The sequence below is a fragment of the Cibotium barometz genome, chromosome 8 (assembly GCF_041138505.1).
Source record: "Cibotium barometz isolate CiBa-2024 chromosome 8, ASM4113850v1, whole genome shotgun sequence".
In the NCBI taxonomy this organism is placed as follows: domain Eukaryota; kingdom Viridiplantae; phylum Streptophyta; class Polypodiopsida; order Cyatheales; family Cibotiaceae; genus Cibotium; species Cibotium barometz.
This window is the reverse complement of record NC_141053.1, coordinates 52,980,383-52,994,198: the sequence shown is the minus strand read 5'-3', so window position 1 is coordinate 52,994,198 and position 13,816 is coordinate 52,980,383. Positions and strand designations below refer to the sequence as shown.

At 39.2% G+C, this 13,816-nt stretch overlaps 1 protein-coding gene across 3 annotated transcripts; it reads left to right on the top strand.

Annotated features, from left to right (window-relative positions):
• The first annotated feature begins 9,183 nt into the window (after positions 1-9,183).
• LOC147636395 (uncharacterized) lies at positions 9,184-12,535 on the top strand. Of its 3 annotated transcripts, none has more exons than XR_015266528.1 (4): positions 9,184-10,843; positions 10,989-11,777; positions 11,932-12,142; positions 12,295-12,535. XR_015266528.1 is itself a non-coding variant. In XM_086801829.1 (3 exons), exons 1-3 carry the CDS (start codon positions 9,788-9,790, stop codon positions 11,968-11,970), a joined length of 1,884 nt encoding a protein of 627 aa, XP_086657955.1. In that variant the 5' UTR covers positions 9,184-9,787; the 3' UTR covers positions 11,971-12,215. The 3 variants fall into 3 exon arrangements, 1 of the variants encoding a protein (XP_086657955.1); XR_015266527.1 differs by having other exon boundaries at positions 12,222-12,535; XM_086801829.1 differs by lacking the exon at positions 12,295-12,535 and having other exon boundaries at positions 11,932-12,215.
• The last annotated feature ends 1,281 nt before the right edge of the window (positions 12,536-13,816 follow it).

Genomic DNA, 13,816 nt, shown 5'->3' with positions numbered 1-13,816 from the left:
AACAGATTACAATAATCATTTCATCCATCATACATATCTTCCACGACTTCTTGAACGGAATTCTGAATTTCATACTCGAATTCCTCGAATTCTGTAACCTTAATCCACATATTAATTCGAAGGGTTTCAAAACTTAGTTTGAGATTTGGAGGGAGTTTTGAGTGTATTTTTCTAAATAGGCCACATCTTCTTTCCTCGAAACCGACGAAAGAGTTTGTTGGTCTTGGTCATAGTCTGATTCAAGGTTCGAGTAGGATAAGATTTTTCCTGAACTAACTTTCTCGAAAAGGTTTAATAATTCATAGTTACTATTTTATCGAATTTCTTTCTTTGAATATACACTTAACTAATTTCTAAATTAGTTATGAATTCCAATGAGGAATAAATTAATCATTTATCTAAATAATTCGATCTCGATAGATTTTTTGAATTTTCTTTTTACAAACCGTGTGAATATAAAACGATAGAAATTTCTCTCTTAGAGTATTTAATTATTCATTTATCAATTACTCATAGAATTTAAACATAGAATTTAAGAGAATTCTAATTTTGATATAAAAATTCTTTATGCATCTGTTTATGCATAAAAATCAACTTCAATGGGAATAACACTTTTATATTAAAAAAAAGAATTTCTTTATGCATCTATTTATGCATAAAATTAAATTTAATAGGAATAACACTTTTAAAATAAAAAGAATTTCTTTATGCATCTATTTATGCATAAAAATCAATTTCAATGGAAATAGCACTTTTATATTAAAAAAAATCCTTTTATGCATCTATTTATGTATAAAATCAAATTTAATAGGAATAACACTTTTGTAATAAAAAAATTCCTTTATGCATCTTTCTATGCATAAAAATCAATTTCAATGGAAATAACACTTTTATAATAAAAAAATTTCCATTATGCATCTTTCTATGCATAGAAATTAAATTTAAAAAGAATATCACTTTTATAATAAAAATTTCTTTATGCATAAAAATCAATTTCAATGGGAATAATACTTTTATAATAAAAAAATCTCCATTATGCATCTTTCTATGCATAGAAATTAAATTTAATAAGAATAACACTTTTATAATAAAAAATTCCTTTATGCATCTTTCTATGCATAAAAATCAATTTCAATGGGAATAACACTTTTATAATTTAAAAAAATCCATTATGCATCTTTCTATGCATAGAAATTAAATTTAATGAGAATAACACTTTTATAATTAAAAAAATTCCTTTATGCATCTTTCTATGCATAAAAATTAATTTCAATGGGAATAACACTTTTATAATTTAAAAAAAATTCATTATGCATCTTTCTATGCATAGAAATTAAATTTAATGAGAATAACACTTTTATAATTAAAAGAATTTCCTTTATGCATCTTTGCATAAAAATTAAATTTAATGAGAATAACACTTTTATAATTAAAAAAATTCCTTTATGCATCTTTCTATGCATAAAAATCAAATTTAATAATTAATATCAGTGATATCCATGCATATTCATAGGTGAATATGTACATGGAGTAATTAAAATATTTCTTTTAGATGCAAAAATGGGGGTTTGATTTTTTTGCGAGCTTTATTTGGTGAGCTTTTTGGAGATAAGATAGTTTTATGTGAGCTTGTAAGAAAAATGATACATTTTGGTGAGCTTTTATATAGTAAGTATTTATGAAAGAGAAATAAATACATTCACATACATACATACATATATACATGTATATTCTCAAACACACCTACCTACCTACCTACCTACCTACCTGCCTACCTACCTACCTTCCTACATATATACATACATATATACACACATTTGTACAATACATACATACATACATACATACATGCATACATACATACATACAAACCTACATACCTACCTTCTTACATATAAACACACATTTTATGTCCAATAAACTTAAATATAGGCACAAAAATACCTATCTATGTACCTTTCTTCCAATGTTTATTTCAACACAAGTAAAAACAAGTATACCCGGCTCATATTTTCTTACAAAAAGATTGAGTTCACATTTCCTTACAAGAAGATATATGGTTGGTACAACTCCTTTACCATAGCGTCGCAAGCTACCTACACTAAGACTTTAGAGTACGTGACAGTATACTCCATCCCAAAGCAAGACAAAAATAATATTGGTTCAAATTTTCTTACAAAAAGATTGACTTCACATTTCCTTACAAGCTTAAGTAAGCACAAACATGGAAGGCTTGATTAAAGCTTAAGTAGGCACAAACATGAGAGGCTTGATTAAAGCTTAAGTATAGGTACAAACAGGCTTAATTAAAGCTTAAGCATAGACACAAACATCCTTGCTTCGAGGACGTGATAGTATATTGTCCACTTCCTCTGGTGATAGTGTCGGTTGATGCATTACCATATCCTCATTCTTATGTAATCCCAAAACTCGCAAGAAGACAAAATAGATATGCTTACATGCAACGTAAGACTTTCCTCTAGATTCTCTTTGCATGAAATCAGGACATGTACACCAAGGTTGTATCTTGATGTGTGTAAAATAGTCCTCTCCACTCTCACATGCCAAATGAAAAATAGAGTAGGGGGACGGCTGCATTGCACTCTCATTAAGGACTGTCGCTGTCATGGCCTCGGCACTACCAATCCTCTTTTCTGCTTCTTTGGAAGTCCAATGCCTCCACTTGGTTGATCTCTTTGTATTCTGTGTAGCATCATGTGGCCTCTTCTCACTTTCTTTGTTGCCCGCTGCTTGTGTGGACGTTTCTCCCACCCCCGACACAAAAGGTTCTTCATGAGTAACATCTAACTTGAACCCTGCCTTTACTAATTTCTCTACCTCTTGGCTGGCTATGTTGGTCCCAACATCCACTTTCCACATATCTGGGTATGATGGCTTGTATATTATGTTTGGATCTACATGCCATGTGTGTGAAACATCTGAAGGACAAAACCACATCATTTGAGCCTTTGGCCCTCCCGGACCAGGATGTCATCGCTCTGAGTAGAAGCTAGGGGCAACAACTCCAATAGAGCTTCCCTATATGTATGAGTTGCACTTAAGTCTTCTATCAATACCTCCCAAACATTTGACTTTTGAGTTCAATGGGGTTCGTCTAATGGCCCACATTGTGCGTCCAATGGCCTCTTCCTTTACATGCATTTGTCCTCCGCTCATTGTGCCATAATGTTGTTTAGGCTCTTCATGTCCGACATCTTTGTTTCCTCCAGTCATTGGACTTTTTGGTCCTCCCCTTGAAGCGGGACTTGCTGCACTGTTTGTTCTAGATCTATCTCCAAAACTTACTCTTCTTGCTGTTCCCCGGTTTTGACGATGTCTGCTTCTACATGACATAACCTGGGGACGATATGAGCATTGGTCTACTTCCGTTGTCCTCACGCTCTTCCGTTGAATAGTCTCCTTATCTCCATGTAGAGGCCTTGATTCCTCATACATAGGAGTATTAGCTATTGTTTCATGGACCATGCGAGCCACTTGTGGTGGTGTCAGTCTTGACCTTGCTGCCACCCTGTCCAGCAACTTGCTCAAGCTTGGTCCCTCACCTTTGTGCTTCCCCATCTGATATGCATATTGCTTTGCACTTTGTAGTAAAGCGTTTGCCATATCTGAAATGCACGCATCATACAAGCTAACCTTTTCCTTGTATCCTTCACCAGCAAGCCAACTCCCATGTACACTTTCAGATAAGTTTGTTCGAGGGGTTTGTGCTAAATCCACCGAGCTTAACACAAGAGGTTTCATACAAGAATTCACAAAATTGACTCCAATGCAAATACATCCATACAACATATCATTTCTCCATAAAATTTCTCACCCTTGACGTGAGGTTGCCCCAATGTGCTATTTGTACTTCCCACCAACTCATCCACATATCCATCACTGATAGTTTTCCCTCATGAACATGTCCATTTCTCCACCACTCACGAATCTCTTTACTTTTTAAGAAAGCTGACTCCTTATTGGTTGCCAATCTCCATTCTTCACACAAGTCAATATGGTGTTGTCGACTTTCTGCCTTCACGCATTGTTTAGCATGCTTCATCAAACTTTGTTTCCAATGGAATAAGCATGTTCGCTCCCTGTCCTCCATAATGTTGTGCGGACCCCCATTGAAAACGGTCCTAACTGCACACCAATTGGACCCTACTTCATCAGCCATAAACCCATAGAAGTGTGCGGGTGCATAACCGCATTGCTCCATTGTGCTATTCAGCATTTTCCAAAATAGTACTTGGCTTTTTGTATCCTCCTCCTTCATTTAGCATGTGGCAATTGTCAACATCTTGAACACTATAAGATTTTGGAGAGAATTTTTGGAATGAAGGGATGTAATGCATGAAAATAAGAGCAAATCACCATGTAAACATGATGCCTAAGTGTGTTTAGTCTCTCACACCAAGAGAATGGAAATAGCCTTCCACAAGCCAAGAAGCCATGAGCTCCAAGAAACATAAGTTTCCATTTCTAAAATGATCATCAAAAGTTACAACCATAGTCCAAGTCCCCTCTTTTATACATGGACTTGTCCCATTATTAACCCTATTTAATAAAGTTCCTACTTTATTACAATTTTTTTCAATCAGCTATCATTCAAGGTAAATGAAAGAAAGGAAAAAATTGAACCAAGTGAGGAGCTCCTAGAAAAAGGTACTTTTTTGCTTTCTACTGAATTATATGCATGTAAATGTATATGTATATGTTTATGTAAACCTTCCTACCTATACATATGTAAACTATCCATATGCATATATGTACTTGTTTGCAATGCCACAAAATCCAACAATTTGGGGATGCTCTAAACTCATGACCTCCTTTCCATAAAAAGGTGTGCGAGACTAGAAAATCCATCTTCGAGATGGGCTTAGGGTTTCCATATGGTAATTGTGTTAAATTTGCAGCAATGTGATGAGCTATGGTGGATCAAATGCTAGAATCAACATCATTAATAAAGAGATTTGTGATTAGTGACTGGTAGCTTAATGTAGGCATGGATAATCAAAAACCAGCAAATTCTCATTAGGCCAATGCCTCAATTTATAGAGTTTACATCCAAGCATCCAATCCCGCTGATTTCTCCTTGATTCACTCCACCTCTTTTGCTTGATTCTCTCCACCTCTCCCAGAATATCTCCACACCTCCTAAATCTCCTCATGCTACCCTTTATTCTCTCCCAGTAGATAGTTCTCACCTATTCACAGGTTCTCTCACATTTACAGATTCTCTTTTACAGCCTCTTGCCAAGGGCTTGTTTGCGCACACACCCTATTCACTTGTATATTTTAACACCTCCCCTCAAGTGAATACTCCTAGCATGACTAGAACCTATACCAAGTTTCCCTCTTACTTGATAGTCCGCAACCAGTGCCTCAAGTCCCTAAACTCATAGTCCTTGACACTCTCTCTCTATGTGGTCCAAGGTTACTACAAGTGCCCGTGACCTTGACTAAAGTGCTCACACATACATCTACCACATGGCCTACATCATCGATGGCTCAGAGGTGGTTTTACTCTGTTGGGGCAGGTTACATTAGGTTGTGGGTTCTCTCTCAGAAAAGATGATCTGACTCCACTTCCTGAAGGTCTTTCCTCCTACTCTGCCTCATCCTCGTCCTCATCCTCGAGAGAATCCTCCTCGGGTGAAGAATGATTTTTCTTCTCCAGCTGTTGAGTCTAGCCATTTCTTCTCTTTGCCTCTGGTCTCTTGCTCTAGTAGAGCTCCTTCTATCTCGTGTAGCTTCAATTCAGGTACATTCTTTAGTGTTGCTACAATGTTTTCATATTAACCTTTGTCCACACTCTTCAGAAGCACTGCTAGTGCCTCATCATCTTCTACCTTTTTGCCAATAGCTACCACTTGTTGCTTAATGCTTTTATATCTGTTCAAGTGTGTGATTAAAGGCACAGTCACACACACATACACACACACTCACATACAAGCATGCATACATACATACACACATATGCATGTAAACACATAAGCATGCATATACACAAGCGTGCATGCATGCATATATACATGTATACCTCATGTATACATACTCTCTCTCTCTCTCTCTCTCTCTCTTCAAAATTTGCTCTTCTTTCTCTGTCTCTCTCTCCCCACTTGGGACCCCATGTATCTATGCATGCACACATACATGCTCTCTCTTTCACATACATACATACATACTCTTTCTTTCTCATCACACTTACACACATACACACAATCTCATGAATGTATATACCTCTCTTGCATACATGCACACACTGCTATGTGTGTGTGATATATATATATATATCTCCCTCTTGGGGGGGGTGTGTGTGAGAGAGAGGTACATATATACATACATACAAGAGTGATCAAAAAATTACTACAGAATTTAGAGTCTCTATCAGAAACAATGACTTTTGGCAACCCATGATGCAAAAAGATCTGTTTGATAAACATAAATGCGGCTTGCCGAGAAGTCAATGTTTTCTTATATAAGCAGGTAAGAAATAGGCTCACTTATTTAAATGGTCCACTATAGTCCAAATCATGTCATTATGACTATATATATAGTAGGTCCCAAGCTTCATTCGGGATTAGTAGAGGTGTGATAAGTCCTTGGGTCTTGCCTTTATAGCTTTTAATTTTCTGACAAATAGAACATTCAGCCATAAATTTTGCTACATCCAGCCAAAAGAATTCTCTAGGCACTAATTGTAAAGTAGCAGAACACATCGATGACCCATGTATGGTGGTTGATGCATTTCCTCCAATATAAACTATTTGAAAGGTAAGGAGAATATATGAGCTCTTCTGAAAGAAAAGGTAAACATCATGACATGAGTAATAGACGATCTCTTCTGATGAAAGAAAAGGTAACCATCATGACAGGAGTAATCACTAATGGGGTTCCAAATATTGTCTCTAAGCTTGATCCAAACCTCAGAGAAATTAGGGTCATTGTGGTGAACCTTATAAATCTTACATCAAAACCCCAAATGTGACATATCAGTGAAAGCTCTTGAAAAGTAGATTATTAATCTAGCACCTCCAACAAATTTAGACTTAATATACTTAAGTTATGCCTTCCCCACTAAAAGGTAGATTCCAACGATTATGACATGGATGTCATAATCGTTGGAATCTACCTTTTAGTGGGGAAGGCATAACTTGAGCATATCAACTCTAAATTTTTTTAGAGGTGATAGATTTAGAATATACTGTTCAAGGGCTTTCTAATGATATGTCATATGTGAGGGTTTTGAATAAAGTTCATTCACGGTCCCCTTTTTTCTAGCAAAGTGATGGCATGGCTCTTCTTACAAGGTCATTTTTTAGTCCAAATTTTGTCTAATGGTATAACTAAATTTGGGCCTCCAACAAAGGCTGAAACTGCAAGGAGAAAAGCTACCATATAAATAGCCTCTAAGTTTAGAGGTGGGATCTGAACCCATATGATGGTGGGAAGCAAGAGTGAGACTTTAAAGAGAGGTTTGTTAGAAGTCCCATGAATAAGAGGGGAGCTCCACACATGAGTTACAAGGCTAAGATGATTTAGGAAAAAGAAGCAGATGTCAATAAAAACTTAGCCAAACTTACTAGACTTATAAAAAATAACTATTTTCATGCACACTTAGGAAGCATCGTAGTGACTAGCCTATGAGATGAGCATTTATTGCATAGCCATGCACTTTTTTCTAAGTCATTGAAGTTGCAGTGTGGGACACCCTATAAAAAGCACACAACACAAGCACTGAGTCCCACAATTGTGCTCATCGAAAAACATAGTTTGAACTTTATAGTTACTTAAAATTAGAAACACCCTGATTGGAACTTTTGAACTTTATAGTTACTTAAAATTAGAAACACCCTGATTGGAACTAAGCATTGGCTTTATTTTTAAGAGACAAAATTCAAATTCTAACATAATTGTAATATTTAGAATGTGAAGTACATCAGCGCAATATTTCATTTTGCCATCGTGCATAAATAGTGGCACCTTACCAACATGTGCAATAGGATTTGCAGTATCATCACTTGTTTTCACATACCATGATTTTTCTATTTTTAAAATATTTTTACACCACTCTCCACGACTGGTCATGTGGTTAGACGTACATGAGCCAACAGACCATACATCTCTAAGATTTCGTATATATATATATATATATACATACGCAGTTGTGTAACTAAACATATGCAGGTGCATCACAAAAAAGCTACTCACTTCTATCTTCGGCTTAGATGCATAGTTCTCTAGCACTTTCATACTTTTACTCAAGGATTGAATTGACCATATAGGTTAGTTACATTATCTTGGTATTTGTACTATTTATGTAGTCTTGAATTGCAAGCATGTGAATACATCTTTTTGAAGGGATCTTGACAGATGAGTTGACTGTAAACGTCCCCTAGTGTTTAGTGACAGAAGCCTCGGGGTTGCAACGATCATCGTGGGGTTGGGTTGGTTTGACAAGACATCCCCACAAACTTTCTAACTACTGGAATAGTATACAAATAATCAACAAAGACTATCATCGTTCAGGCACCGCCTTCTGTGCTTCCTTTTTATAAGCGTGCGATTAGGTCAGAAGCTCGAGATTTAAGCTTCCATTCCGACACACAGAGCCAGAGAGGAGAGAGCCGTGAGAAAAATAAAAATTTGTACTCAGAATCATGGTCACCTATGCAGAGGACAGTTTAATGTCCAACATAATTATATACATTGGTACTTTGAAACGTACAAGGCTCTCTGTTTTGTTGTTTGTGTTGTGTCACGGCACTTTGCATCTGGTGCCATTTTGTTGTCTAGATAATCTTTTTGGGCTGGCACTGTGTGTGCAGTGTTTGCACATGTGAGCCTGTGACTTATGGACAATACATGAAAAGAGGGGATAAAAAGTGTCGAGAAGGATATATAATACTTTCCACTGTGTTTAATGTCTTGATATAAACCCTAACATATTATTGTCAGATGATGTGATCTAGGAAAACAAACCAAATGAAAAGGTGCAATGTCAAGATCATGCAGGTTAGGAAAAAAAATTTGTAGATTTTGAAGATAGGATGAGTGGTTGATTCTTTAAAAAAAAAACTTAGGCTTAATCGAGATTTAGACTTAAAAATCAATGGAAATCATATACAAATGCTAGTGATATTTATAACTAAGACGTTCAACCAGGAAAATTACACTACAAACCTGCTGGTTTGCACGGCAGTAGCGGGCTTGAATGCCCGTCCTTGTCTAGATCCTTCAACAGAAGGGGATAATTCTTTACCTTACCATGGCATAATTCCTTGCATGATGCATTTGCTCGCTCCTCAAGCGTTGAAAGCAGCTGCTGCGAAATTCATAGCTTTTGAAGTTTGTGTAGGGTAGGCGATGTGCATTAAAGGAGGCAAACAGATAACAGGAGAGACACGTACACAAAAGCATGGTTGATCTGTTAAGCTGGGCTAGTGGGATGGCGATTATGGTGGATTAGTATGGAGGTTAAGGTTGGGATTAAGGGTAAAAAAGAAGGGGGGTTATATGGCCTCTCTGCCTTCTTACGTTGTGCGGACGGAAGCCTCTTTCTGATTCCTTGCATGGTGCTGCAAGCCTTCCGTGAGGCTTGCAGCAGGCATTGAAAAAACCAGGTCCAGCAATGGTTGGACTCGTGACCCCAATTGGCCGGGCGGTGCAACAGGCTTAGCTTATAGGAGAGAGCTACTACACCACGACTGTAGGTGAGGGGGGGTACTGACTGTCGACCCATAGATCGCTTGTAAGAAGAAAGGTTTTCCTGAAGTTTAACATGGCGCAGCGCTCACCCCCCTCTCAGCGGCGCAGCTTGGATTACAACGCGCCCCTGCTTTCTGTCAGAGGTGACGCAGCCTCTCCTTCCCCTTTCTACAAGCTCAGCTCCGAACTCAGCCGAGAGTCCCTCCGTATCCCTGGTGCCGTGCCTTTCCTCTGGGAGCAGAGCCCCGGCCTTCGAAAATTCGCTGGAGCCTTGCCACCTCCAATTCCGCCGTCCCCGTCCCCGCCGCCGCCTGACACCCCTCCCTCCGATCCGACCAAGCCCACCCTCGCCGACCTCTTCCGACAGCCCAGCCTCAGAGTCCTTGCCCTACTCTCTAGTCCTGTTCCGTCCGCCATTCCCCCGATCTCCCCCCCTCCTTCTGCTGATAATCCCCGTTCCTCCAGCTCCCGCTACTCCGTCGTGATGCAGCGCGCGCCGCTTCCCTTTGTCGACAACGAGGATGATGCCGCCTCCGACGCCACTTCGGACGCCCTCACTGCCACCGCCGGCAGCCGCAGCGTCGACGGCAGCTTCGTCAGCGGTGCCGCCCGCCCGTCGAGCACGGCCAGCGACGCCCGCGATTTCATCATGCACCGTTTTCTGCCTGCCGCACATGCCATTGCGTGCGACTCTCCGCAGACGCCCAGCCGGCGCTTTGTGCCGCCGGCAGCCGCCTCTCTGTTCTCCGTAAGCGGCGTAGATGCCAGACCGAGTCCACTGCACTATGCGACTGCGCCAACCACGCCAACCATGCCAGCGGAATTGGCGAGGGCACGACCGGCGCCATCGCCGTTCAGCAGAAGCCAGCGTATGAGCTTAAATTACAGCGAAGACGACGAAGAGGATGAGGACGAAGAGCAGGCTGCGTCGACGACGGGGGCGTGCGGCATGTTCACGTTCCGCGTAAGGAATGCGTTATGGCATTTTCGCCACCGTGCGAGTCGCTCTCGCTCCAAGCAGCCGCAGCACAAGATCAAAAGCAGTTATGAAAATGGCGTCGTTGGCTCGCCGGGCCCGACAAGGCTTATGGACATTCTGAATGAAGATGCAAGCTATGATGATGAGGAGGTAATTAATGACACTTAATTACACCTATTAATGTTTCCTCATCTAATTAATCAACTGTCCAACTGGGATCATCAATTCACTGCAAAGGGCTACAATTAAGCACTAATTCTCTTTGATCTAATTGATTTCTGTTTGATTAAAATAGGATCAACGATTACGGAGCAAACAATTACACCGTCGAAAAGCAGGCAAGATGCAGGTGGTGATGCCTCCTCGCAAGCTCCTTATTGAGACATACAGATCAAGCCCCCTTCACCCACCCGTGCTCCTAGATCAGCTGCACGCAGACCTTAATACAAAGTCCTCTGAGGACTGCTCCATTAATTACTACGATGTTCCCAGCACTTTTAATAGCCCTGCACCTGTTGTTGTTGGGGCCACAAAGGCTGCCGCAATGTCCTCCACCATGCCTGCAGCAGAAAGCCAAAAGCTTCCTCATGTACCTGTAATCAATTACAACCTTAATCTCATTAATAAGGCGAGCAAATGGCCAAATCCAGCCCACTTTGCTTCGGCAATTAGCTCTAATTTGCACACCCCTGTGCAAAATCCCTTGTATGATTATGGTAATCTGCAGAAAAATCTCCACGTACAGAATGCTAATGATCATTTTCAAGGCATTATTAAGGGCACTAATTGGCCTATTCCCACATTTGTTAATCCTGTTGCCACATCTCGCAGCCGATTAAGTGTAACCCAAAATTGTGATGACATTTCTCCTCCGGCTGCCCTTCTCTCCCCCCCACTTCCCAAGTCTCCTACCCAGTCTTGGCTGGGCAGAGCCATTCCTCTCTCTACTACCAGATGCCCCTCTCCCCTCTCACGCGTGCACAGGGCACCTCCCCCCAGCAAAGGGAACTCTCTAGAAGATTATAAGTGGGAAGCTATTGTCAAAGGAAGCCATGTCCAACCTGGCCACTTGAGGTTTTCTGAGGTAACCCTGCATTTCTTCCCCACTTTTGTTTTCTGTTTGCTGTGAAAGGGAACAACTACTACGAGCTAAAGCTCAAATATTCCATCCACTTTTTGAACTTCTTCTTGATTAAATTGCTAATTGTTGGGCTTATTTTTCCTCCTCTGTTTCGCAGGAGCTCCATCATCAATCTACTCTGAAAGTTGGTACATGAAAATGAAGGAAGTTTTTGCCATGGCTACATGGAAGCTAATTTCTCTTGCCCAAACAGCAGAGTATTGGAGAGGGGATGAGAACATTGGTGCTACTTGTACAGGAGAGAAAGGGGACATTTGTACACAATCAAACCATTCACCATCTCCTATACACAACTTGTTCTCATCAAGGTTCACCCTTTTCTTGATAATTTCAAAGAAAACATTGTTTTTTCTTTTGTAGTAATACACATTTTTCTTATCATTTTAGGCTCCTCCAAGAGTAGTACATTGTATGGACCATTGGATTTGGGCCTAAAGTGATTGCCTCGTTTTTATTTTAGTAACTTGAGGAAAGGTGGAAGCAAAAGTTGAATGAAAATGCTAAAAGCAAAGTTGAAAGCATGGTGGCATTGCAGTTTGCAACTAATGAGACAAAAGTTATACGAGAATTGTATACCTTGGATACCAGATTTCTTAGGGGCAGTCTTCCTTTGTGTTAGAAGATGATAGGTGGACTTTAATATGTAATTTGCTCAACATGGAGATGTCGAATTTGAAGAGTATTTTGGAGTTGGCTCTGAATGTAAAGATGTTTCTGGAAATAAATATAAATATAACTATTGTTCCCCCAAAAAAAGAGACATCGCTCTTAATGAAGAGCACAATGTCAAAACTACCAAGTAACTTTTGCCTTTTTAAATATACGTTTAGACTTTCCTACCTCTAACTGCTCATTAACAATATAGAGTTGTACAAGTAGGGTGCACTCCCAAAAATTCAGCACCAACCCCATAACCCTTAGGTTAACATGTTTTTCTCCATTAGGTTAAATACCTTAGTCTCATATAAGGCCAGGTAAATTCTATAATTTTTTTTACAGAACTTTAGGTATTACCATTAAAACCTTCTTAAAATTAGGGAATTTTCAATCCCTTGACCTCAAATTTTGAAGGGTTTTTTTTTTGAGAAGTTACAGGTCTAAATACACTATATCTAGGTTTTTTTCCCCCCACCCCATAACCCTAATCCAACCCCACCTTTTTAAAGAAATGTTAAGGTTTTTATAAGTAACACTTTACTTCAAGGGCAAAGTTTACAAATTTTCTTTGCATTTGCCAAGAAGTCTAGAGCCCAATGAGAGAAAATGATTCAAGTGGAGGCTATTTATTCATCGAAGAAAATTTGAAGAATTCATTAAAGAGGCTCTCAACAAAAATAGTGTACCTATGCTCTCACCAAAGATAAAATCCTTATGCACAACAAAAACCTAATGCGTGGCAAGGGTAGCTACAAGGCAACAACTTTGATGGAAAAGCTCTATATAGGCCCCAGCATGATGTGATGTATACAATGTTTTTTAATTTCCAATAAAGTTCTCTTTCCTTGTTAAAAAAAGGAAAAATTATAATTTTTTTAAAGAGTTGCTAATAGGGTACACTCCCAAAGATTTAGCCCTCACCCATGCCCCTAATTAAATCCACGAACTTGACTAGAAATAAAGTGCAAAAGAGGTTCCATCTTTCCTACTTAATCCCAATTAAATCCACCAACCCGACCAGAAATAAAGTGCACAAGAGGCTCCATCTGTCCTACTTGATCCCATCAGCAATTCTCTTTTCCATTAGCCAATTTGGGTTTGAATTTTTGCCTCTATTTGGTGCTTGTCTTTCTTTAATTGGGTTTCATAAGTAGTGCAAGATTTAGGAGCTTCTAAGGTATTCAAATTTTCCAAGGTTTTTATCATGTCTTTGTGGCCACAAGCATGCCTTTACATTTAAAAATGGAGCATTGGTAAGTTTTAGTGGTAAATAGCAAACACGTGTCTCCTTCCTACAATAAATCCCAAAATTTTCATAATTTTAA